General features: G+C 33.7%; 1 protein-coding gene across 1 annotated transcript in view; it reads left to right on the plus strand.

The window, feature by feature from the left end:
• The window catches only part of ADAMTS20 (ADAM metallopeptidase with thrombospondin type 1 motif 20), a 218,167-nt gene that overhangs the window by 140,315 nt on the left and 49,943 nt on the right, over positions 1–27,909 (plus strand). Inside the window, exon 29 of the mRNA XM_004384567.1 lies at positions 25,247–25,414. Coding sequence (XP_004384624.1) covers positions 25,247–25,414 — 168 coding nt within the window. The remainder of the gene's footprint in view (positions 1–25,246; positions 25,415–27,909) is intronic.

Raw genomic sequence — 27,909 nt, forward strand, 5'->3', positions numbered from 1 at the left:
AATGATGTTATAAGTGAAAAAACATGAATGTTCATTAGAGTCCTTTGCATAGATAACTTCTTAAATCTTGCAGAAACAAATGATCAAGAAAATATTAATAACCACAAATTATAAAATAGTAAGATGAAAGTACAGAATTCTTCATTGTTTAATACATGTCTGTTCCAAAAGAAGTTCATGGAAGAATTTAGTCTTTGCACTAGTGGAAGAAATGTAATTTATTTTTTTAATAAATTACAGATGTAATTTTTTAATATCACGATAAATTTTTATATCAGAATTTTTACAAACTTATTTATTTACTTTTTGTGTGTGTAAAGTACATATATATCATTAGGATGTCTTGATTTCTTTTATTATATGAAGAATATTTATTCCTTAAATTACCCTTTTATATTAAAAGGCTTTAAGGGATCTAAGTTTTGTTGTCAAAACCAGATACAACTTTTTACCTCTTTCAGTATTGCGGCCTGTTAGCCAAACTTCAGAATACCTCTTATTAACATATCAGGTTAATATTCTTTCATGGATAACCTTAATGTCAACAGATCCTGTCACTAAGTTAGAAAGTTAAAAACATATATGTATATATACATATATATGAATGACTTGAAATCTCAGAAACCAAGTTTTTCATTTTAATGCAAAATTAAAATATGAAGTGCTAAATCATTTTAAAATATTAGGAAGAAAGTTGTAAGCATACATTTAAATTTGCTAAATGTTTTGGAAAATCTCATCCTGTAATAACTAATAAGCATGATTAAAAAAAGGAATAAGTAAACATTAATCCATGTCTGTTAATTTAATGACTATATTTTTGTGCCTAGTCAATGTGAAACAATTGTATTTTAACTCTCGTTTATTTGACATGTGTTGTGGTTTTGTGCTTTGCATAATTCATATGTATGTTTTATTTTTACTCCTTGGATCTTACTAAAATGTTTTAAGTCACTGAACAGATACTGTATTGTAATGAATGCCTCCTTCTCTTGCTGGTATTTTTCTTAAATAACAAATAGTTACTTCCTCTTATTAAACATTTGATTATTGAATAGTGTGTGTTTTCATACTTTTACTTAGTATAAGCTACTACTATTTTCCAGATTATATTTTTGTTAGAAAGAAACTAACATTGGGATTTAAACTATAAGATTTATTGCTTAGCTTTCAATTTTTAAATACTAGAAAATTTTACATTTTTCTTTATATATAATAAACAATAAATAAAAAATTATGGTATGAAAAAGTTCTTAAATTAAAAATAGATGTGCTTATGACCAAGGTAGTCTTTAAAAGGTAAGTGAAAGTTTTATTTTTCTATTTTCTTGTATATATTAAGGGAAATTACATTTAACATAATAGAACTCTTAAAGCAAACGTTCTTTAAATAAATTTATATTAATCTATATGTAATTTTGCATCAAGTCTGATTTAAGAAGTGATTCATTCTTTTAGAATGTTTTTATTTCCTACATAGAATAAAGTCATATTTGGTAAGAAAATACATTTTGTTCCAGTGTGTTATGGAGGTAATAAGATTCAGCTGAAGAAAAAAAGACTATTTTTTCTTTTTACCTTGAAGATTATTTTTTCTCACAAAAAAGGGAAGTTTTTTTTAAAATGAAAGCTTGCCACTTACACCCTCTTGATTCTAGTTCTTTCCTCGAGACAGTTTCTTTTAAAAAATGAAATGCTCTGCTATAGCATTGTGCAGAAAAATACATATTATTCTAAATCTCCAATATGATGGAATGGAATGCAACAAACAGAAACACTTTCAGAAATTAGCCTATGGCAGCAGCAGCAGCACACACCCAGTAAATCTGAAGTTTGTCACTAACAGCTTTGTTGAAACAAACACCGAGAATCTGAATAGAGGGATTGGGATGGTTCTACTGTAGCTCCCACTCGATGAAATTCACTCAGGAAAAAACTTTTTACTTTACTCCTAAGGCCAGCAGCAGCCAGAAGAACAAGGTAATTGCAGGGAAGTGGTTTCAAGAGACTGTCAATTCCATATTTTGACTTTGTAAGGTGGAGTGTTCCATAAAAACATTTATAGTAATCAGTTATTAAATTTGAAAACACATATAAGCATTTTAATAGGATGGAAATCTATTTTATTCTAAATTCATCATAGACATATCTAACTATTAATAAGTATTTCAACAGAGTATTTCCACTTATTATGTTTGTTACCGTATCCTGCCGAGGGTCATTCATTGATTCTCCCAAAAGTCATGAGCATCTATGTGTGAGATACTCTGCTAGTCATTAGAGGTAAACCATGCACAACCTCTATGTAGAAGAAGTTGATAGTTAAGTGATTAATGTACTAAATAAACATGATTAGAATGCAGGGTGGAATTTCTGTCTCATTTTGGTAACAACCATGTGTATTATAATATTGAATACTCATATTATTTGGGATCTAATAGGTTAGAAAAATGCAAGAACTAGTAATGAGGATTGTACGTGACAACAAAATAATTCTGCCAGAAGAGTCTCCTAGAAAGCTTAAACTAGTCGGATACATTCCATCATAAACTGGAAAGAGATGAATGGTGTCCTAAGTCCCCGCCATAGGAGAATAGTTTAGTCTTTGCATAATTGCAGCCTCCTCCTTCACTGCCCACGAGTCTTTCATGCCTCAGCAAGAGGAAGAACGAGGATGGACGTACAGTTTGCCCTAGATGTGATGCTTTGAAAATAATGTTGGAGATACACGTGGACCTTGCAGGTTTGATATGTATGACCTAGCAAAAATTTAGGTATATTCTCTAATTGATGTTGAGATCATAAAAGGTGACTCTGTGTGTGTGTGTGTGTGTGTCTGTGTGTGTCTGTGTGTGTCTGTGTGTGCACATTTGTATGCTGTTGAGTGAAGTTAGAATGTAGAGTTTAAAATAACTAAAAAAACTCAACCTCAGATGGTGTTATGTCATATTTTTTCATTGTATTTCCATATTAAAGAAAGTAAAAATGCCCGTGTTTCTATGAAAATTTTCTTGTATTTCCAGGCGTAATGCTTCTGAATGTTTAAGAATCTCTGGAAATAGATTTCATTGTTTAGAAGAATTTGTTTTTAGTGTTTCACAATATTTATGTGTTATTTAATGAGACTGTTTATATAAGGAATATAGGCATTATTAATATTAGTGCAGTTAAAACCAAAAACCCATTGCCATCGAGTCGATTCTGACTCATAGCGACCCTATAGGACAGAGTAGAACTGCCCTGTACAGTTTCCAAGCAGCGCCTGGTGGATTTGAACTGCCAGCCTTTTGGTTAGCAGCCATGGCTCTTAACCACTATGCCACCAGGTTTTCCTTGGTGCACTTAGATACCCCAAAAGTTGTTAGACATTTTGTGTGTCAACTTTCAGAAGTATTTGGGAAAATCATATTCAGGCACCTATATAATCACAACAACAAAGTCAAACATTAGTATTTTTAAAAGTCTATCTTACTGGACATTTTCTAGACATTTGATTTCTGAATTTTTGATCATATATACCCTTCTTAGTAAGAAGTTTTGAGTATATATCCTTATATATCTCTTATATATTATACATTGCAAATATAAGCTAATGTATAAATATATTATCACATATGATTAATTTACTATAGAAACATTAAAAGGATGATAAATAATATTAAATATGATTTTTATTTTCATTTTATCTCTCATTGAACTATTTCTAGTCATCTCACAAAAAAAGTGATAGAATATGCTTCATTAGCCTTGAAAATCTTGGTTCAACACTATGTTATAGCAATTCAAAAGTATGGTTCTAAATGTAGTTTATTTCAATATGTATACCTCAAAATAGCAAAGTTTATCGTTGGATGCACTGGTATATACTAGTAATCAATTTTAAATTCAATGCAATTATTCAAAGATTTTTTATTTAAATTTGTCTCCCAAACTTCCATTTTCCACGATGTCATTTAGTTCTTGAAAACTACTAGAAGGAGTTATATTTTAACAAACAGTTTTAAACAATGAAACTTTAGATGATTTGTAAGATATTGAAGCAGATTAGAATGTTTTGTTTCAAGGTTTTAAAAATATACGTTTTTAAGAGTTTTTTATAGTTGGCATATTGTTTCTGGCAACAAAATCACATAACACTAGAAACATTTCCAAATATTTCAAAATGTTCTCCCCTTTAGTAGAAGGAATTTCCAAAAGCAGCTTCTTCCTCATCCACTATTAAGTGTCTCCTTTGCCTTAAAGGAATAAATTATAAGTTTTCTTTTTTTTGGATGTATATCAGGTAACACACTTTTATCATTATTGTTAAAAAAAATCAGAAAATATGGAACAAGTATATTATCGTAATAGAAAAATTAATGATTCTTTATGAGTCTGACAGTCCATTTGGTAGTTCGAAGGTAGCTAGCAAACTTGCTATGCTTAAAACTAAAACAAAAACAAACCAGCAGCATATATATATATAATGGACTTGACACGTTTTCCTGAGTGGTCATGTGTGAACTGCAGTGGGTACACTGAAAGTAAGTGACAGAGTGGTGATCCCTCTTCTGTCAAGACACATAATGTATTATGTGTGTCATATGTCATTGACATATAGTCCCATATAGTAAAGCTGACTTTCTTATAGTTTTTGATCAAAAATAAATATAAGTAGATGGTCTAAAAAAAATTTTGACACTCCGGTGAATCATTTTGCCACTTATGAGATGTACTGTGCCTTAGATAATCAGATATGGGAATGTATCTCTAAAGACTTTCAAATTATTTACAGGATCTGGATTGGAATTACATAATTTTCTTTTGTAGACACCATCCTATTGGTTATTGATTATACTCCTCCCTTCCAAATATAATACTTAAACACCAATTAATTCCTCAATCTTGTAGGGCATAGGTAGGAAGGTACTTTATTTATTTTCACGTATTGTAATATGATCTCTGATATACTAAAACTCTTATTTTCTCTTGGGTGTTAGAACAATGATATTACTAAATGCAAATATCCAGTTTTGAATATAAATTTAGAAAAGACATCCTATAGAATGCAGCATTGAGACTATATGAAAGACTAATTAAAAAAGGCAAAATAGTGTTTTGTTTTAAATTATGGAGCCATAAATAGCAGAGTATTCCACCAAATGGATGAAATATTGACTCCGCTAACCTGGAGGTACTGAAGTTTAAGTTTATTAATAAATATTAATAACCAGTTCAATTATTGGCATCAAATTAAGAGTGAATGTACAAGATTAGCTTCAGAAATCAGGAAAGAGAGGATAGAGGGTTTGCCTTCCACCACTTTCTAACTATTCAAAAGTCTGGTTCTAAGTTCAGTTATTTGAGCTTCCAGTGGAAGAAAAGATTCACTGGGTGTACCTACTAAAGTATAATGTCCATTTTTAATTACAGTTGGGAAAATGTTTAAACTCTTTGCCTTGAGTTTTTAATGTAAAAAAGAATATATTAAAATAAAAATACCTGTATCATATATCTGTGAGAATTAAATGAAACAATGCAAAGTTTTTGCTAGATGGCTTAGTGGATCACATAATAAGTGCTTTATTTAATTATGAATTTGATACAAGTTGTTAAGTAAGCTCAAAAGTAATCCTTTAAGACAGACAGCTCTGAACTACTTTCAATCTCTCTGGGCTTATGATATTTTGCAGTTGTGACCCAGGGAAACTTGGAGGCTTTGGAAGTAACAATGGCCACTAAGCTGCCAAAAAAGTCATTCACCAATGTATACATGTGTCCATAGATCAATCCATTCAAGATTATTGAGAGCCCATATGTATCAGGCACTTAGCTAAGTATTGTAGAAAACCAAAGGTGAATAAGAATGCTGTACTGCCTTCAAAGGACTCACAGTCCAGGGGAAATTAAGCATACAGATAGCTGTAACACAATGCAGAAAAGGATAAATGTCATAGAAAGAAAGAAAATGTGCATTCAATTGGAGAAACAGGTAAGGATGTATGAATGAGGAAGCATTGACTTAAGCTTTGATGAACAGATAGGATTTGAGAGGGAAAGGAAATATCAAGTAGGAGACCATCCTGAAATTCAGAGACCAGAAAAAGCAGTTCAGTTTGACTGGTATAGAAGGCTTGTGAGAGTCAAGGCGAAGGCGAAAGATTAGAAGTAATGCAGTAAAACCTGTGAAAGGCAGAACCTGTGTAAGGTGGAAACCTGTCAGAGAAGGAAAACTAAAATATGTTCCACTAAAACGAGCAATAGAAAAGTGGTAAGACTTCATCCTGTCAGAGGTGGAAAACTTGTAAGACCTGGAAAAGCATGGCAGTCCCATCAAGTTCCTGCTCTCACAGGTTTCACTGAGTAAGTTGAGGCCATATCAAGGAGCGCTGATGTGTACTATGTTTAAGAGATTTAAAAAATTCTGTAGTTATAGAAAAACCACTAATTTTTTGGGGGGGGGAAGTGGAATTAGAGCTCTGTTTCAGGAGCATTAACATAATTTTCATCATAAAATAAAAGCAGATTGAGAGACTAGAAATGGGAGATCAAATGAGAAGCTCTTCTAAAAGTCTAGGGACCATTCATTCAGTTACTTATCAGGCGTTACCCACAACACTCAAGTGTTTGTAGATGGAGGAGAGATTGATGAGACTATTCTTGGTCAAAAGGTGGGACAGCATCTGTAGATGGGAGGAAAAGATGTGCAGTTTTTTTTTTTTTTAGTGTCAAGAGAATAAAGGTGAGAGAAGTCATGGTGGATAATTTTGAGATCAGTGAAGTTTGGGTTTGAAGAGAGTAAAACTTGGGCAAGAAGTCAATTTGAGAGCACTAGGATTATAAAGGAAACCCTGGTGGCATAGTGATCAAGAGCTATGGCTGCTAACCAAAAGACTGGCGGTTCGAATCCACCAGGTGCTCCTTAGAAACTCTGTGGGGCAGTTCTATTCTGTCTTATAGGGTTGCTATGAGTCGGAATTGACTCGATGGCAACGGGTTTGTTTGTTGACGATTATGAACTGCAGTGGCAGGGTCCATTTGAGGGTCCATAACATGACTTTGTATTAGGTTGTCTTACATAAGGGAATATAAACTTGACTTCACCAAGAGAAATATAAACCTACATTTACCAAAAGAATTCGTGTTAGATTGTCCCATAAAATGGAATATAATCTTGACTTCACCAAGAGAAATATAAACCTACATTTACCAAAAGGATTTGAAAAGATATTATTAACCCTACTAAGATGTTAATATTAAATCTATCCTAGATCGTGTAGGGGAAGAATAAGAGCCATGGTGCTGGACCGTATAAGTTTGAGTTGAGACCTCTGTTATTTAGATGAATGACCTTCAGCAAGTTACTTAACATCTCTAAGATTTTGTTTACTTAGAGTAAAATACAGCTACCTTAAAAGAGTATTTTTTTTTTGGTAGAATTAAATGGAACAATTAGGAAAAGTGTCTGGCATAAGACCTAGTAATAAAGGCTAAATATACTTTGCTTATCATTATAATTTACCCAATGATATATACATATCCCCTTCCTCAAGGACCTGAAAATCCAAATACAGTAGATAAGACTAATAACACATCAAACAATCTGAAAACAAGATCCAATTAAGTGAGTTATATTCTAGTATGGGAGAAATCAATTTAGGCTGGCATTTAGATTTTTTTTAACTAAACTTTTATGGAAATATAATATTATTCAGAAAAATGCCAGATCATAAAGGTACAGTTCAGTGAATTTTCCGAAGTGATCATACCTTTGTAGCCAGCATCTAGACTAAGCACATCAGTACCTCAGAATTTCCTCACATGCCCCCTTACAATCATTATTACCCCGGTGTTAACTATTCCGACATCAAATATCATAGATCAATTTGCATGCTTTTGAACTTTACATAAATGTAATTCACATAATGTACATAATTATATTTGTGAACTTTACATAAATGTAATTTACATGATGTACATAATTATGTCTGTGAGAGCCACGATGATGTTTGTGAGATTTTTTCCTATTGTGTGTAATTGTAGTTCTTCTTTGTAATCTAGAATTAATTGTAAAAATATACCACAGTTTATCTGTTCTGGTGCAAATGGTTAAGTGCTTGACTACTAGCTGAAAGATTGGCAGTTTGAACCCATCCAGAGGTGCCTCAAAAGACAGGCATGGTGATCTGCTTCCAAGAGTTCGCAACATTGAAAAACTCTGTGAGCTGTTCTACCCTGCACACATGGCTTCACCACGAGTCGAAATTGACTCAATGGCAACTAACATCAACAATAGTTGACAAGCATTTGGGATTGTCTCCAATTTGAGAATTACAAATAATGCTGTTATGAACTTCCTCACATGTGTCTTTTGGTGAACATGTGTATGCATATTTGTTGAGTATGTAGCCAGGAGATGAATTGCAAGATCTTAGTGTATGTATGCTTATGTTCAGTTTCAGTAAATACCCTAGGACAGTTTTCTAAAGTGGTTGTATGAGAATTCTGATTGCTTCACATCGTTGCCAACACATGATATTATCAAACTTTTATGTTTTGGTCATTCTAGTGAGTGTGTAGTGGTATTTCTTTGTGGTTTTAATTTGCATTTTTCTGATGACTAATGAAGTTGAGTGCCTTTTCCTATATTTAGTCCCATGGGATATCCTCTTTTCTGAAATAACTTTTGAAGTCCTTTGTCCATTTTTCTATTGGATTTTCTGCTTTTTCTTACCAATTTGTAGGAGTTATCTTTTTGTTCTGGGTATAAGTACCTCATTGGATGTATGTATTGAAGAATATCACTTTATTTCAGTGTTTTACTAGCTTTCATTCTCAGCCATAGCTACTGAGAAGTAGCAACATTAAAGGCATTATCACTTCTTCCCATTCAGTAGGTAGATGGGAGATTCTGGGAGGAATAAAGTAAACAAATATGAGAAAACAGCAAAACTGAGGGCACGTGTGTACAGATTTATTTTTAAATGATTTAAAAGAGAATTATCATCTTCCGAAATTTCCATTGAGTTTATTTATTCAGCAGGTATTTGTATAGCAGTAAGATACCTGTGTGTTACATACCACTAGGTGTGGAGGATAAAAATACTAATGGATGACTTAGAAGAGTTTCTTTTATAGCTAGAGCAAAAAGAATATACACACATATATATATACACACACATACATACATATACAACATATATATACATATATATATGATTTTACATGCACACACAACTATGTGAGTGCAGAGGGAAGGATTTGTGAGTGTGGTGGAGTGTGGGATGGAAAAGATTCCTCAGGAGTTGAAAAGAAGAAATGTCATCTAACCATTCTTTTTAGATGAATTTTCTTCTGCCTGAGAGTTAAGTTTCATCACTGTTAAATTTTTCAGAGAGTTTAAATGTCAATTTGATATTTCAGTAAAGAATTCTACTTTTGGAAGTTAGAACACAATCAAAAGCAATCTAATCTATGAAATTAGATTTTCAGAAAAAAAGTTGGTAAAACCATTTTCTGATCTTTAATTATAAATTGTAGGCTATAAAATAGCTATTTAAACAGATGACTATCAAATTATTTTTGAGACAAATTTTAAATAGGATATTAATTAATTATTAATAGGAAGAAATACTACTCTAAAAGAAACTAGTTTCAAAATGTAAATAGCAACATGAAAATACTGTAGTAAGCAGTTAGATTTCTGGTGAAAATAACTTTGGTGTAATCCTTAAAGTTGTAAAAAATTGACTTGTGCATAGTAGAACCATTTTTATTTGTAGCCTTTTTTTCCTTCCAGGAAAAGTAGGAAACTTCATTTCTTCTATTATGGTAGCTTTTAACCCACTATAAACAAATCACATAGAATAATATTCTATAGGTAGAATCAGTAAGTATTTTGTGTGATTAATCATTCTGTTTGGGATTTCATTTAGTATAACCAAAAACCAAATCCATTGCCGACGAGCCATTCCAACTCATAGTGACCCTATAGGAAATAGTAGAATTGCCCCATAGGGTTTCCATGGTGGTAAATCTTTACAGAAGCGGACTGCCACATCTTTCTCCCTTGGAGCCGCTAGGGTTTGAAATGCCAACCTTTCTGTTAGCATCTGATCGCTTTAACCACTGTATCACCAGGTCTCCTATCATTAAATGTAGTGTGATAATTGTAATGTTTCAATTACATTGTGTAAATGATAATGTATAAACTATAAGAATATGTTCTTTTTAGGAGATTGAAGAATAGAAAGAAATTTATAGTGCCTGAATAATAGAAATGACACCCTAGACTACCAACCAGAGAGAGCTGACATCCTTCCGTTAGAGGACTGTTCATGGGCCTTGGTAGAATGTTCACATTTAGAAATAGGGAAGACAATAATGCATGGCTCCTCTCTCACTCTAGTTTTAGGGAACAAGCTCATGACTGATAGCTCATATGAGATCCTGTCTCCATGTCATCATTTCTCTGTTAAAATCGGCAAGGTCTCAATTTTAGATATACCCAGGAAAAGGCCTTTCTCATCTCTGCAGATCCATGGGGCACCCCGTCAGAACAGCAAAAACAAAAAGCAAGAGATCTATTACATGCTGCTTTCCTTTCCATGTTATTTTGGTAGGACGAAAGATCATTCAACTGTGCCCAGTTCAGACAAAATAGATTGTATATTTAAAGGCCTTTGTTGTATGCATACATTTCAACTTTTTAAAAAATACGCACCTTTTAAACAAAAATGCTAAAGCAATTCAAATGTCTCTCTATGAATAAACCAAAACCCACTGCGTCAAGTCAATTCCGACTCATAGTGACCCTAGGGGACAGAGTAGAACAGACTCATAGAGTTTCTAAGGAGCGGCTAGTGGATTTGAACTGACAACCTTTTGCTTAGCAGCTGAGCTCTTAACCACTGTGCCACCAGGGCTCCTTAAGTTGGCTTTTGTTGTTATTTGCTCTTGTTAGGTGCCGTTGAGTTGGTTCCTGCTCTAGCGACCCTATGTACAACAGAATGAAATGCTGCCCAGTCCTACGCCATCCTCACAATCCTTGTTATGCTTGAGTCCATTGTTGCAGCCGCTTTGTCAATCCATCTTGTTGAGGGTCTTCCTCTTTTTCTCTGACCCTCCACTTTATCAACCATGATGTCCTTCTCCAGGGACTGGTCCCTCCTGATAACGTGTCCAAAGTATGTGAGATGTAGTCTCACCATCCTTGCTTCTAAGGAGCATTCTGGTTGTACTTCTTCCAAGACAGAGTTGTATGTTCTTTTTGCAGTCCATAGTATATTCAATATTCTTCCCCAACACCACAGTTCAAAGGCGTTAATTCTTCTTCTGTCTTTCTTATTCATGGTCCAGCTTTCACTTTCATATGTGGCAATTGAAAACACCATGGCTTGGGTCAGGCACACCTTAGTCTTCAAGGAAAATCTTTGCTTTTCAACACTTTAAACAGGTCTTTTGCAGCAGATTTGCCCAAAGCAATGAATCTTTTGATTTCTTGACTGCTGTTTCCATGGGTGTTGATTATGGATCCAAGTAAAATGAAATTCTTAACAACTTCAATCTTTTCTCCATTTATCGTGATGTTGCTTATTGGTCCAGTTGTGAGGATTTTAGTTTTCTTAATGTTGAGGTATAATCTATACTGAAGTCTGTGGTCTTTGATCTTCATCAGTAAGTGCTTCAAGTCCTATTCATTTTCAGCAAGCAAGGTTGTGTCATCTGCATAATGCAGGTTGTTAATGAGTCTTCCTCCAATCTTGATGCCATGCTCTTCGAGTCCAGCTTCTCAAATTATTTGCTCAGCATGTAGATTGAATTGGTATGGTGAAAGGATACAACCCTGATGCACACCTTTCCTGACTTTAAACCACATAGTATCCCCTTGTTCTGTTCAAATGACTGCCTCTTGATCTATGTACAGGTTCTGCATGAGCACAATTAAGTGTTCTGGAACTCCCATTCTTTGCAATGTTATCCATAATTTGTTATGATCCACACAGTCAAACGCCTTTGCATGGTCAATAAAACACAGGTAAACATCTTTCTGATATTCTCTGCTTTCAGCCAGGATCCATCTGACATCAGCTATGATATCCCTGGTTCCAGGTCCTCTTCTGAATCTGGCTTGAATTTCTGGCAGTTCCCAGTCAATATACTGCTGCGGCTGCTTTTGAATGATCTTCAGCAAAATTTACTTGCATGTGATATTAACACTATTATTCGATAATTTCCACATTTGGTTGGATCACCTTTCTTGGGAGGCATAAATATGGATCTCTTCCAGTCAGTTGGCCAGGTAGCTAGCTGTCTTCCAAATTTCTTGGCATAGACGAGTGAGCACCTCCAGTGCTGCATATGTTTGTTGAAACATCTCAGTTGGTATTCCATCAGTTCCTGGAGCCTTGTTTTTTGCAAATGCCTTCAGTGCAGCTTGGACTTCTTCCTTCAGTACCATTGGTTCTTGATCATATGCTACCTCCTGAAATGGTTGAACGTCAACCAATTTTTTTTGGTATAGTGACTATGTATTCCTTCCTTCTTCTTTTGATGCTTCCTGCGTCGTTTAATATTTTCCCCATATAATCCTTCACTATTGCAACTTGAGGCTTGCATTTTTTCTTCAGTGTTTTCAGCTTGAGAAATGATGAGCATGTTCTTCCCTTTTGGTATTCTATTTCCAGCTCTTTGCACATGTCATTATAATACTTTACTTTGTCTTCTCGAGCCGCCCTTTGAAATCTTCTGTTCAGCTCTTTTAATTCATCGTTTCTTCCTTTAGCTTTAACTACTCGATGTTGGCTCTTACATGGTATTTATTTATCCATTTATTCAGTAAACATTTATAGATGTGGTTTATGCCCTTATTAAGTTTGGAATTCTCATTTATAATTCTTTATTTCAACTTTGGTAGAGAGTCTATATTTTTGCTGATACATAGCTTATACATGAACATTATCCAAATATCCAGATTTCTATTGTGTTAAAGCATTCCATTTCTGTAGCTCTGGTAAAGTATACCATTGAAGATTATCATCTATATTAAAGAGAGATCGTCAAAAGTGTTTTTGTAATTTATTAAGTTAAAAGTTGTCTCCAAATTTTTCTGTTTGTGTCAGTCTCTATGAGGATTTTTTGATAGTTACTTTTAAAATCAAAACATGAAGAAAACTGTGTTATCAGTAAAATTCATTTTCTTATAGATTGGGAAAATGCTTCCTTATATATTTTTTAATGCTTAGGAAAATTCTAGAAAAATTTTTAAAAGAGAAATTAGTTGGAAAGTTTTCAGTTCCAGTGTCACGATAATGAAAAGCAGATTCTTTCTTAAAACCTATTTTATCAGAAAATGGGAAAAACTTCAGGATTTCATTCAGACACCTGATGGCATAGTAAAGAGGGAATATGAAACTGTGAGACTTATTGATAATTTTTAAGAACTATTACGGATAATGAATTCTCTTTCTGCCAAAGATGCCTCAAAATTCAGGTGTGCAGATTTTAAATTTTTTGTCATTAGAGTGATTGATAATACCATTTATTTTTATAAATCCATAAAAGTTTATAAATCTAAAAAGTTAAATTATTTTTGAAATATTTTAAAAATACTGTTTCATCTTCATTTTTCTTTGGTATCATATCTTTAAAATTGAGAGAGACTTCCAATCTCTTCTTTGTTATCCTTCTACACAAAGCAGGTACAAGTCTTTCTTGCTTCACATTGATCTTCTCCATTCTTTTCATTCTCTTTGTATCTTCCAAACTTATTGAAATCTGTTTCATTCACTTTGACTTTGTGGGTTGAAAAAAAATTGAGGAGAGAGAGGAGATAAATATATGTGATCACTTCATCATTTTTAACTGGAACTGTTTATTTTTTTAACCAGGTGTTTATTTGCCCTCTAGTTTTATGATCTACTCCACTTTTTCTATCTTATCCGCACTCTGAAAATAATTCAAAGTTTTTCATTTAGATAAACAGAGTTTTGTTCTGGGGGAACAAGATGAGTTTACTTGAATTCCATCAGGCTTATATCCCTCCATATCTCACCACTGAGTTGGTTCTAAATATAGGGTCTTTGAATAATGCCCATATGCCATTCTTTCATTTAGTAAAAATATTATGTCATAGATTGTATTATTACTATAAATTTTCTATTAGCTCAGGATTTGGGAAAGGAAAAAAAAAAAACAGGAAGGAGGGTTTAACATGCATTTCAAAGACTGTGCCAAGCACTGTCTTCGATTCATTTATGCATTATGTCCTTTGATCTCTCAACCAGCCTGAGGTGTAGGTATTATTATTGCCATCTTATAATGAAAAAACTAAGGATCAACAAGGTTGAACATCTAGACCAAGGTTGCCCAGCTAGTGAGAGCTGAGATTCAAATGTCGATCTCTAGCTCCAAATCCCATGACCTTTTTTTTTCATATTGCAGCTACTACTCCCCAGTAGTGAAAATTATGAAACCCTACCTTAAATTTTAACATAAATAATTTATTTTTATCTGGTTAAGGTAGTAATTCTCAAATTAGCTTGAATTCACTGAAATTAGCTTTAAAATCTCTAAAACATTCTTGCCTCACAACTTTTATTTCATATGGTAAAAGACAAATACGTGCAATGGGTGGTGTTCTTTCACTTTTCAAAGCATTCATGAAGTTCATGTTTTATTTTTCTTCTGAGAGTTCTCTGTGTGCATTCTTTTTTGGACTTTTATAACCCTACTTGAAAGCAAACTTCTTGGCCTTATTTCTGTTAACTCTCGCATGCAGCATGTAAGATGTTTGTAGAAACTTGAAATGATAAATCCTGCTATTTTGCTGGCACTTGATTTTAGGAATTTTGTAAATGTTAGCATAGTAAGTAATGTCTTAGAAAAAAATCTTAAGGTATGCTTTTGTTATTTTTTCTGATCTCTTTTATTTATTTATTTATTCAGACTAAATAGTTTTTCCCTTTATTCCATCCAGGAAAGCAGATGCTCATGATTATGGTTGTAGGCTGCCAGGGGAAAAGACACGAGTAGGGTTTTCATGGTGGAATGTGCCATATATTCTTGCAAAGGCAATGTCCCAGGTTGTTGTGATCTGTGAAAAACTAACAAAAAATAAATTCACAATATTGGCCCCAAAGGAATTGTTAAAATCAGACAAGCTTCATATTATTTTCATACTGACCATAAAATATTTTTCCTGCCACTATATAATTGTAAAGATTCATGTTACTTGATAAATCAATGAAAACTCCAAACAGGAACTCTTTAGATGAGTCCCACTTGCTAAACAGATTTGATAGAGTCTAAAATGTTCATTACCCCTTTGTAGTCCACACAAACAATACTATTAGACAGTTAAAAGAATTAATTACAACCTTAAGACAAATGGCAGTTCTTGAGTAGTTTTTGCTACAAATGGTGCTTACATTTTGAATTAGAATTACATTTACTACTGGTTGTCTTCTAGCAAAATGAACCTGAATAAAATAGCTAATGTTTATGGGGATGAAATGATTCTTCATCAAATCTTACTATTGAAGAAAACTAAGTCAATAAATGAGTCTTTTAGTTACCAGCAACTGGGTTATTTTTCATTCTGATTTTCTAATATTTATTTCATGTGTGGGATGATGAGATAAGTGAAAATTTCTACATATGATACTTGCAGGAGTTATTGCAATTTTGCTTCAGGTTTGGTATTTGAAAGTGAAAATAATCACAAAACTTTCCAAAGTCATATTTAGAAAATATTTATAATTATACTTTATCATAATCATATTATTTTATCATAATGTTTAAAGATACTTTAAATATGTATCTTTAAATATTACTTCCAATTGAATTAGCCAAGCAAATTACATCTGAGATTACTCATATTGCATAGATTAGCTTAGAACTATAAATCCATTGTGTGTGTGTATGTGTATACTCAAAATTTTAGAACATGAAATTGAAGGAAAAAAGTTATTACAATGATATGGATATAATGACGATTTATTGGATATGTTTGTGAGTAAGCATATGTTTCTTTGTCTTTTAAGTTGGAATTCAAACATTTTTCAAATTAATATAACTTTACAAATTTTAAATGTCTGCAGTTGCAATTTTTAAATATGATTAGATAAAATGCAATGGAATGAAGTATTTAGTGGTAAATTTTTAAAAGTCAGATGTCTTGGTTTATTAAAGTTACATAGTGAAAGGACGTCTGTAACAGGTTATAAAGGAAATCTTCAAACTCCATTAAACTTTAAAACTGTAAGTATAATCTTTCAGGAAATCCTCTGAATGAGGTCCCTGTTGATGGATTTAGTATCTTACTCCTTAGTGCACATATGCATTAAATTAAAAGAACAGTAGCGGTAGTATTTTACAGAGTTGACATTCTACTCTTAATATGCATATTTTTTGTGATATTTTGTTTTTGTTTTAAAAAGAGGGACATCCTAATTTACTTTACTGTAACTATTTTAACTAGTCTAACTACTTTTATGTCTTCCTCCCCTAATAATTAAAAAGCTTAATTTAAAATGGTTTTTCACCATTATAAGGAATGCTCTTAATTATGAAGTAGTTGTATAAAACTCATAACTAAGATTTTACTGTAGTGAGGCTTTTCTCTTAGGTACATAGTTTTTGTTGGCTTCCTAAAGATTTCAAATAACATGCTGTTCTGGGGTTTCTGTATACCTTCTTTATTTTATTTAGAAAATCTTATAATGGGTTTCTTAAAAAAAAGAAAACACGTGTGCATGGATTGTCATTTCATAGACTAATCCTTCGTTTCACAATAATGCTCCAAAAACATTTAACATGATCACAAAAGTGTCATTTAAAAAAGTTCCCTAGCAAAATATAATAAAAAATTTTCATTATAATTTTTATTTAAACTTTGCTATTCCTATTCCCGTTGCTGTTAAGCTGATTCTGACTCATAGTGACCCCAGAGTAGAGCTGCCCCATGGGGTTTCCAAGGAGTGGCTGGTGGATTCAACTGCCAACCTTTTAGTTAGCAGCTGAGCTCTTAACCAGTGTGCCACCAGGGCTCCAACTTTGCTATAGAAACAGAAAATATTTCAGTTTTGAAAAAGATCAAAACAAAGATAAGTGATACATGTTCCAATATGGAAAAGTTTATTGATGGTTTTGGAATTACCACTTAAGACTAAGGAAAACACAATGAATCCTCTCAAATTATTCTAAGAAAGACACTCCAACACCTAATTATATTTTAGCTGTTACAGTATGTTGGTGTTGAAATCAAGTCATTCTATTTCATACATCATAAATTAATGCTTCTTATTCAGCTGCACTTGTCTTGATGGAAATGATTTTTGTTTTGCAATGAAAAGTGATATTTGGATTTGTAATGTGCAATAATTACATTTCTGTGAATTTACCAAAACCAAAAACCAAACGCATTGCCGTCTAGTCGAAATGACAGAGTAGAATGGGTGGCGTATTGGTTAAGCACTACAGCTGTTAACCAAAGGGTTGGCAGTTCGAATCCACCAGGTGCTCCTTGGAAACCCTATGGGCAGTTCTACTCTGTCCTATAGGGTCACTATGAGTTGGAATCGACTCAATGGCACCAGGTTTGGTTTTGAGAGCAATCTTTATGGAAGCAGACTGCCACATCTTTCTTCTGTGGTGGTTGATGGATTCAAACCACCCACCTTTCAGTTAGCAGCCAAGTGCTTAACTACTGCACCACCAGGGCTCCTCTTGAGTGTAGCTCTCAAACAAAAAGGTTGTATGAACTCTTTTGTCACTATATTAGTTTTCCTTGGTTGTCTGGAGAACGTAGCTAATTCCTAGCATATAATGGGCAATAGGATAGATGGGATATCCTGCCCCATGGTTGTAGCTTGTACATTTTTAACAGATGACTTTATAGACTTTGTTGTCAGGAACAAAGAGAGGTTATGCAATATATAGCAGTGGTGCTTCAGTGGTAGAATTCTCACCTTCCACCCAGGAAACCCGAGTTGGACTCCTGGCCAAAGTACCTTATGTGCAGCTACCAGCCATCTTTCAGTGGAAGCTTGCGTGTTGCTAAGATGCTGAACAGGTTTCTGCAGAGCCTTCAGACTAAGACAATCTACTTCCAAAAATCAGCCATTGGAAACCCTTTGGAGCACAGTTCTACTCTGACACACATGGGGTCACCATGAGCTGGGCTGACTTGATGGTAGCTAACAACATGATCAGAATATCTTATGCATTGATATATGTATTTTTTTTAAAACACTTGAAAGCATAAAATTAGAGTATGGACTTTGAAAAACACTATCTCATATAATCCTTCCCAAAATCTTGACAAGTAATTATTATTATTATTATATATGCTTATTGCATTTTTTTCCCTGAAAACAAAAATAATAAATGGTTTTCTTGGAAAATACAGAAAATCTTGAAAAGAAAAATAGAAATGAATTAATTCCAATACCCAGAAATAAACATGCCTAACATTTTGGTTTTTATTCACTCAGCATTTTTTAAACAAATATTTGCATGTATATACCCATGTATTTTTATAACTTAATTAGGAACACACTGTATTAACTAATTTTGTAATTGGCTTCTGAATACCACAGAATTAACATGTTTTCTGTGCTCTATTTATTGATAGAGCTTTTGGCTTTTGTCTTGTTTTGTCATTCCTCTTCATTCCTAGATGAAATTTTCACCCATGGTTTCTTCTCATTCTTTTCATTTATTTACTTTTAAAAAATATTTTAAAGTCCATTTTAAACAAAATTTCTCCCTTAAGTGGGCAGGGAAGAGGCTGGGACTGATGGGGAACAGCTGGTTGTCATTTTAAATGAAGGGATTAGAGAACGCATCTCTGATAAAATGACATTTAATCAAAGCCTGAGGCAAAGGGAGAGATGACTTAGTCATGTAGGTAGCAGGGAAAGAGAGTTAAGTGCAGTGGAACAACAAGTGCAAAACCTCTGCATGGGTGCGTGTGCCCAACTTGTTTAAGGAACAGCAAAGAAACAGTGTGACTGTAGCAGAGTGATTGAGGGCGAGAATAGTAGGTGTTCCTATCAATAGCCGTAATGAACAGTTAGAGTGTAGTTTTCTGGAAGCCAAGTGAAGAAAGCGTTTCAAGGAGGAGAGAGTGATCAAAAGTGAATGACAGGCCAAATAAGATGAGGACTGAGAATTGGCCATTGGATTTAGGGTAGAGTTCATTGGTGAACTTGATAAGACCAGTATTGATGGAGTGATCAAGGCTAAAGCCTAACTGCAGTGGGTCCAAGAGAAAACTAGAGGAGAGGAATAGGATAAGAAGTATTAAAAATTTTTTAGGTATCTTGCAGCAAGAGGACATAGAAAAAGGGCAGAAACTGGATGGAGTAAAGGTAAAAGCAAGTTTTTATCTTTGGTTTTTAGGATGGGAAAACAAAACACGCTGATAGAAATGGTCCAAGGGGAGGGAAAAAATTGATGACGTTAGAGAAAGGGGATTACTGAATTACTGAAGCAATGCCCTTGAGTACGTGAGAGAGGATGGGTCCTAGTGTAGCAGTTGAGCGGTTGATTTTAGATAGGTTCATAGATAGCTTTTCTGGAAGGAAGGGAGGGAGGGAGGAAGGGAGGAAAAGAGGAAGTTGGTAGCTAGCTAGCTGGATATTTTTATCCTTCTAGGCAATCTATTTTTTTTTTCCACTTAGTTGTATATATATTTTTTATTTATGAAATTTAAAATTCCAGCTTATATTTAAATATGGTTCTCCTTTCGTTTTCAATCCTTGGATTCAGTTCTTACACAAATTCAGGAAACTTTATTTTTATCGTACTTTTGTGATTGCAATGTTCTGGTCTATTTACATTTATTTATTCAAAAATATTTGTTAAGTCCTTCCTCTAATCGAGGTAAGACAAATATAGCCCCTGTCCTCATAGAGTTTGTAGTATAGTTGGGAAAACAGACATGAAACAAGTAAGTACAGGTGTATTGAGTGTAGTAAAGATACTCAGGGTGCTAAAAATGTCTGAGTCCTATCTAATCTTACCTGGGTTGGACAGGGAAGGAGGTTTTGCTGTGGGAATGAGATTTAAACTCAGACTTGAAAGAATAATTTGGAAATGAAATGAGTGAAGTATGAGGTGGAAGGAAATGGTATGTACAAAGGCCCTGATGTGGGAATGAGCAGAGTGTTTGCCAGGAAACCAGATTCACACAGGACTCTCTATTCAATCTTCTCTGTGTTCTCTTCCCTGTTCCTTTGGCATTTGGGGAGACATTTTTCAAGCTTGTCCTTTATATACTCAATGTGATTTTCAGCAGTATCCTCTCTGTTCTTTATTGATTTTAATAATATTTTGCATTTTTCTATAGCATTGTTAATTTCTTTAGAGTTTTCTTGGCTTGGCCACTTCTCTATTTTTAAATCCCCCTCCTCCTCACCACTACATAGAGTTCTATATGAAGTAGGTATTATTTTACCATCAATACTTTTGAAAAATGGAGGTTTAATGAGATTACAGAATTTACCCATGGTTACCTAACTTGTAAAGTCTACAAAAGGCACAGTGTATGGATGACTAAGGTATAGAGTAATACTTAATTTTCAGCTAGCATTTCAATAGTAATTAGGCTACACACAGATTCTCCCAGTATCTTTCCTACTACTATCAGAGAGAATACAGAGCCAGGTCAACATAATAGCTTATGAAAACCTAAAATAACTCCAAGACTTTCCATTTCCTACACCTGGAGCTAAAGTAAACTTAATTTCCTTATTTTATTTTATTTAGCAATTTAAGTTTCTAGAATTAAGTTAATCAACAAGACTCTTATGCATAAATTAAGTCAATGCTCTTCTGTAGTATCCTTACCATATAAACAAACAAAAATGTAAACCACACCTCAAATATCAGAAGTAATCTTATTCTATATACAACTTTGCTCTGAAAACAAGAATAGATTTCTTCCAAAGTTAAACATACTAGAGTGGACTAATTAGTTCCAATTTTCACTCTTGGAGTTGAAGGTACCAGTCAACCTGAGCAACTCTCGTTATTCTTTTACATTTTTAGGGCTGGCATATTCTAGATTTATTTCAAATGCCCTGTTTTTCTTAAATAGACAAATCTTGTAAATTAGATGGTTAGAAGAGTTCTTTTATAAGATTTGTTAATTCAGTGTATTTGTATGTTTACTTAATTTTGCAACTTCTGAAGCAAGTTATGTCCTGTATCTTCTCTATAGGAGATACAGAAGGTACAGGACACAACGTATTTCAGAAATGGCAAAATTAAGTAAACATACAACTAACCTGAGTAGATATTATCTACATAAAAGTCATGGAATACTCTGACCAACAGTTTAAGGCTAAGTAAACTAAGGATCATAGAGTTCATTTTTAGTGAATAATTCTTTTCATAGGAATGCTGGAAATGAACTATACAACATTAGTAAAACCTCAAGGGAATAGAATAATATCAGGGATATAAAACTGAGTAATAAAAAGATTTCTAAGGATGAGAAGAAAGAACTGCCATGTTTGAGTACTCCTGCCAAGTGGGCGATTTTGTGGGATTTCTGCAACTTGGAATCTGTTGTGGTTTGAGAGAAGGAGGGGAGCATTTCACTAGTTGTTTATGACTGCCTCATTCCAACTAAAACATAATTCTCTGCATAACATGTTCTTTTTTAGTTTAGAGAAATTCCCACATGGAATTCATCAGATACAATAAAATAATGTACTTATTCCTGTTCAGATCTTGGAGACAGAGAGAGTTCTACTTTAAAAGTGTAACCAAAGTATAATTTATTTTGCAGTTCTATGATACTATATTTTTGTCTGTCTTTCCTAGAGGACTTTGGGTGTATTAACCAATAAATATATTTTAGGAATTAAAAATTTTTATTAAATTGTTTTAGAGTTCAAGAAAAACAAAAAATACCTTGCTTACATCAAGGACCAAAATCATTAATCCACTGATATTTATTGCACTTGCCATTTTGTGGGTGATGTGAGAGGTCTAAAAGTTTCTTGACCTCTAGGAAATGGATAGATACATCATGTGAAACAAATAGAAAATGATGAGGTGCTAAAAACAGAGTGGGACTCAGAAGAGGTCAGAGAAGTGAAAAATTGAAAAGTATTTACCCAAGAAAAGGGGATTGACTTACGCTTTAAAGATAAGTAAGATTTAGAAAGCGCTAGAGGTAGTAATTTGATTAGGTAAAGGGAATCATATAACTTAGGCTATGTTGTTTAGTGAATATGTCACATTAAAGAGATAGGAATTACATTATGCCTAAGTAGGGCAAAAATTTCATGCTGGAAAGTAACAGAAAATGAGTGTGGAAAGGTATGTTGACTGAAATTTGATGGATCAAGAAAGTAAGGAGAGTGTAAGTTTTGATTTGCTGTTAAAGACAATAGAGAGCCATTGTCAGTTCTTGAGCACATAAATAATATGTTTAAAATTATGTTTAATAATAGTGTTGGTTACAGATTAGAATAATGAAAAGAGAATGAATCAAAGATGACCTAGAGTTTTAAGTAGAGTAAGAGGCACTCTTCAGTTTATAAAATATGATCTTAAGTTTGACAATTTACTATGTGTCTGAGTATACATTCCATCCATAGGTATTGCTTATAGAGGAATACTGTATTTCAGAATTCTAAAGTAAATTCTTGAATATAATCTATAGTCTTTTATGCTACACAGTTTTATAATTGGTCTTTCTTATCACAAATATCAGTAATTTAATTCATATTTACTGAATGATTCTTGGATTCTTGACACTTAAAAAAAAAAGCTAAGGATTTTTAAAACAGAGACACATGGACAAAGTCTAGATAAGGATTATCAAACAAACATATAAGATGATCCATCTTTTTCCATCAGCAAACTTACTTCTTCAAGACCAAGTTAAATACCACCTGCTCCTTAAGTACTTAGCAGACATCCCAGAAAGAAACGGCTACTTTCATGAATTTCTTAATGCCATCATAAATTTCTTATTGTAGCATTTTAATGGCCTTTAGTGTTTTATAGTATTTTTCATCTTTGTGGGGTTTATATTATTTAAATTTAAGTATGCTATTATTCATTTCATAGGTGGTATGTGTCATTTAGATTATAAGCACGTCAAGGATAAATCAAGGGCAAAACCAAGAGATGTTATTTAATGAGTCTGTATTTAGTCACAACTCTTAGTATATGGTAGGCACTCAATACTATTCATAAAATAAATAAAATGTAAATATTTTCTCATCTTCCTTAAGTACTACTGCGATTGTATCATGGTAATTCACAACAATTACCACGTTTTAAAATGGATTAAGAGGGAGAGTAACAAATGCCTCCTTTGTTCAAAATGTCACAATTTAAAATAAAAAAAAAGTACCTGGAGAGAAAACCATTCTTCCATGAATGAGAGTGGATGTATGCAATTTAGTTAGAATACTCCCTGATATATTCTTGATACTCAATAATATTTGGTGTTTTTTGGTGTAAAATATGTTATGCCCTTTGAAAAATAAACACTGAAGAAAAGAAACAGGCAGCGTCCAAGATAAGTGGCCAGGAAGAGTAGAGCATACAGGTAGATTTTAAAGATAAAGTCAGTAGGAAACCTAAAAGAGATTGTTAGGAGGAAAGGATATATACTTAATACAGTTTATGAAGATCTATTAGAGATTTTTACAGAATTGACTGTTTTGTAACCAGCATGAAAAGACTATAAGTGTTAATGGGAGGAGAAAAAAACAGTCAGTCTTAATAATCAAGGAACTGAGCTAAATTAATTGTTCATACAAGTAGACTATAGTATTGCAGATAATATAAAAAAGAAAATTATCTCCAAATCATTCTTTTTAAAGTTTAAAATATATTAAGCATCAGTTAGTCTGTGTTAGATAGTCTAATAGTCTTTGAATTCATAATATACATAAAATACATAATATATTACCTAATGTTTTCAGAACACAGTATATATTTCTAAACAAAACCACATGTCAACAGCTCTCTCAGAGGAATAAAAATAGTTGTCTGGAATCCATGTCTTCTGCTTTTCTTAACTTTTTCCTGGTACATATATCATGCTGAAAATTGTCAACACCCTCTTTGAAGCTATGTGAAGAAAATGGTAGAAGAGGAAACTAATATTTATTGAGCACCCGCCATGTGTAATAGAGCTAGAATAAGCATTTCATATTCTTTATCTCATGTTAATCTTCATAACAGACCTGTAAGATAGGTGTTATTATCCCCATATTGTTGTTGAAGAAACTGAGGCCCGGATAGATAATGAAATGTGCCTAAGTCCCCATCTAGCAAGTGACAGAGCTAGTATTCAATGCCAGTCCAAGCTCTTTCTACCACATTGCACAGCCTCACTCATAAAATGGCAACTGGCTAAAAAATTCAAATGGTTTTACCTATATTTTAAAAGAGATTTTAGTTATTTCATTCTTTACTAAATGGATTGGAGAGTTGATAGTGGAGAGATATATCTTCCAAATTGATACAAAAAACAAACCTTAACTATACTGCCCTTTCAAAAAATTAATTTTCTGCATTCCCAATCACACTTTTCTGTATTGAGAGATCATTGAATTCTTTTAACATCCAAAAAATACTTTCCAGTGTGAAAAATATATGGAATATAAATAGAATAGATGGTAAATCTCTAAACAAAATTGAAAGCAGGTTTTGTGGGATTATGCATGGTAACGGGATTTAGGGTAGGATAGTCCTTAACCCTAAAAGATCTAAAAGCAACCAATCTACCTCATGTGGCATTCATGTGCCAGAAGAGTGCTTGGTATATTGCAAGCAATCCATCTTTTTTGTCTGAATGAATGAATACCCTTGTGGTGTCCACATCAATTTCTGGTCAAGAACTGTTTGGCAAATTTCAAATTCTTTCTAATTAGAAATACCAGAGTATATTTAAATGAAAATACTAAAGAAATGCTTTTTTTAAATTATAAAGTACACACAACACATACAATATTGCATGTACACTTCAATGACATTGATTACATTCTTCAAGTTGTGCAACCATTTTAGCTCTATTTTTCCAAATTATCACACCACCATTAACATGTCTTCAGTGTAGTCTAAGCAAAAACCCTCCCATTCACTCTCTTCCCCCCTGGTAAACACTAATTACTTTTGGTCTCTATATAAAGAGCAATGATATTTTGATTGTTTAATTCTATACTTACTGAAGACAAATTTAAGTTCATCAAGATAAAATGAATCAAGCATGTTCATATTTCTTTTCTAGTGCTCAGCTTCCTGTGGTAAAGGTATAAAGTATCGTGAGGTACTTTGCATTGACCAGTTACAAGGAAAATTAGAAGAAAAGTATTGCAGTCATCTACAGAGACCTCGAACTCACAAAGTTTGTAGATCTGGCAGATGTCCTTCATGGAAAGCTAATAGATGGAAGGAGGTATGCGATGTATTTTATAATTACATATGTATCTTTGCAGTGAAAAATCTTAATTTATCTTGTATGTTTTAAATAACCTTGAAAAAATTTACTTTCTTAAAATGTGCTTTACTCTGTTCTACACTCTTTTGCATGATACTCTGAATCAATACTATACAGGCTAACATATCTGCTAAGCCTATAGTTAAATGGCGACCCCATGTGTATCAGAGTAGAACTGTGCTTTATTGAGTTTTCAATCACTGATTTTTTGGAAGTAGATTTCAAAATCTTTCTTCCAAGGATCCCCTAACCTTTGAGGATTTTATAAAAAAAAACTCTGCTTCTGAATACTTACAGGGCTACTGATGATTGTGATACTATCCTTGGTAGAGATGATTGTGATACTATCCTTGGTAGACTGACAGTAAAAATACATGATGGTATATCTAATGATTACCTTATTTCCACTCTAATGTCTTAGATTCAAGCTAAGATTTTATCTTGGAAAAGGGAATTGCATGTTTCAGATGGGATTGTAATTGGAGTTGAGAGGGAGCTATGCTAAGCTAGGTAGCATAGGCTCGGCTAAGGCTAGAATGAATGAACACACTCGGAAAGGCTAAGCAAAAATGAAGCTGATTCATAGATGAGATCCAGGTTGAGAACTCAGTCTGTATAAGAAGAATGATTGATGTCTGCCCTGGCATACGCAGAGAAGAGAGCTCAAAATCTAAATGGGTGGAAAGTATGATTTTGAAAAACCAGCTCAAACTATTGGAGAGGTAAAGCCATGAATGAAGTCAGAAATATTAGCTCCAATAATTTCCAGAGACCTAATTTCAATGGGGCTAGCCTTTCACCTTTCTCAAGCTGAAAGAACTGAAGAAAAAATTCAAGCCTTGAGATGCAATATTGAAGAATTCTATGGGCAAAAAATTAAATGATGCAGGAAGCATCAAAAGAAGATGGAAGAAATACACAGAGGCACTGTACCAAAAAGAACTGGTCAATGTTCAACCATTTCAGGAGGTAGCATATGATCAAAACGAATGGTATTGAAGTAAGAAGTCTAAGCTGCACCGAAGGCACTGGAGAAAAACAAAGCTCTAGGAATTGACGTAATACCAATTGAAATGTTTCAAGAAACAGATGCAACACTGGGAGAGCTCACTCATCTATGCTAAGAAATTTGGAAGATAGCTTCCTGGCCAACCAACTGAAAGAGATTCGTGTTTGTGCCCATTCCAAAGAATGGTAATCCAAAAGAATGAGGAAATTATGAAACAATATCATTAAAATCATGCACAAGTAAAATTTTGCTGAAGATCATTCAAAAACGGTTGCACTAGCACATTGACAGGGAACTGCCAGAAATTGAACCTGGATTCAGAAGAGGACATGGAATGAGGGAGCTGATGTCAGACGGATTCTGGCTGAAAGCAGAGAATACCAGAAAAATGCTTACATGTGTTTTATTGACTATGCAAAGGTACTCGACTGTATAGATCATAACAAATTATGGATAAAATTGAAAAGAATGGGAATTTCAGAACACATAATTGTGCTCATGCAGAACCTGTACATAGAATAAGAGGCAATCATTTGAACAGAATGAGGGGATACTGCATGGTTTAAAATCAGGAAAAGTGTGTATCAGGGTTATATCTTTTCACCATATTTATTCAATCTGTATGTTGAGCAAATAATCTGAGAAGCTGGACTATATGAAGAAGAAGGGGGCATCAAGATTGGAGAAAGACTCATTAACAACTTACGATAATGCAGATGACACAGCCTTGCTTGCTGAAAGTGAAGAGGACTTGAAGTAGTTACTGATGAAGACCAAAGACTACAGCCTTCAGTATGGATTACATCTCCACATAAAAAAAACAAAAATCCTCACAACTGGACCAATAAGCAACATCATGATAACTGGAGAATAGATTAAAGTTGTCAAGGATTTCATTTTACTTGGATATACAATCAACACCTATGGAAGAAGCAGTCAAGAAATCAAATGATGTATTGCATTGGGCAAATCTGCTGCAAAAGAACTTCTTAAAGTGTTGAAAAGCAAAGATGTCTCTTTGAGGACTAAGGTGTGCCTGACCCAAGCCATGGTATTTTCAGTCTCCTCGTATGCATGGGAAATCTGGATGCTGAATAAGGAAGGCTGAAGAATGGATGCATTTGAATTATGGTGTTGGAGAAGAATATTGAACATACCATGGACTACCAGAAGAATGAACAAGTCTGTTTTGGAAGCATTACAGCCAGAATGCTCCTTAGAAGCAAGGATGGTGAGACTTTGTCTCACATACTTTGGATATGTTATCGGGAGGAACCAGTCCCTGGAGAAGGACATCATGCTTGGTAAAGTAGAGGAAGACCCTCAACTAGATGAATTGACTCAGTGGCTGCAACAATGGGCTTGTGAGGGTGGTGCAGGACCAGGCAGTGTTTTGTTCTGTTGTATGTAGGGTCACTGTGAGTCGGAACTGACTGGAAGGCAC

Source organism: Trichechus manatus, unplaced genomic scaffold (genome assembly GCF_000243295.1).
Source record: "Trichechus manatus latirostris isolate Lorelei unplaced genomic scaffold, TriManLat1.0 scaffold00123, whole genome shotgun sequence".
NCBI lineage: Eukaryota > Metazoa > Chordata > Mammalia > Sirenia > Trichechidae > Trichechus > Trichechus manatus.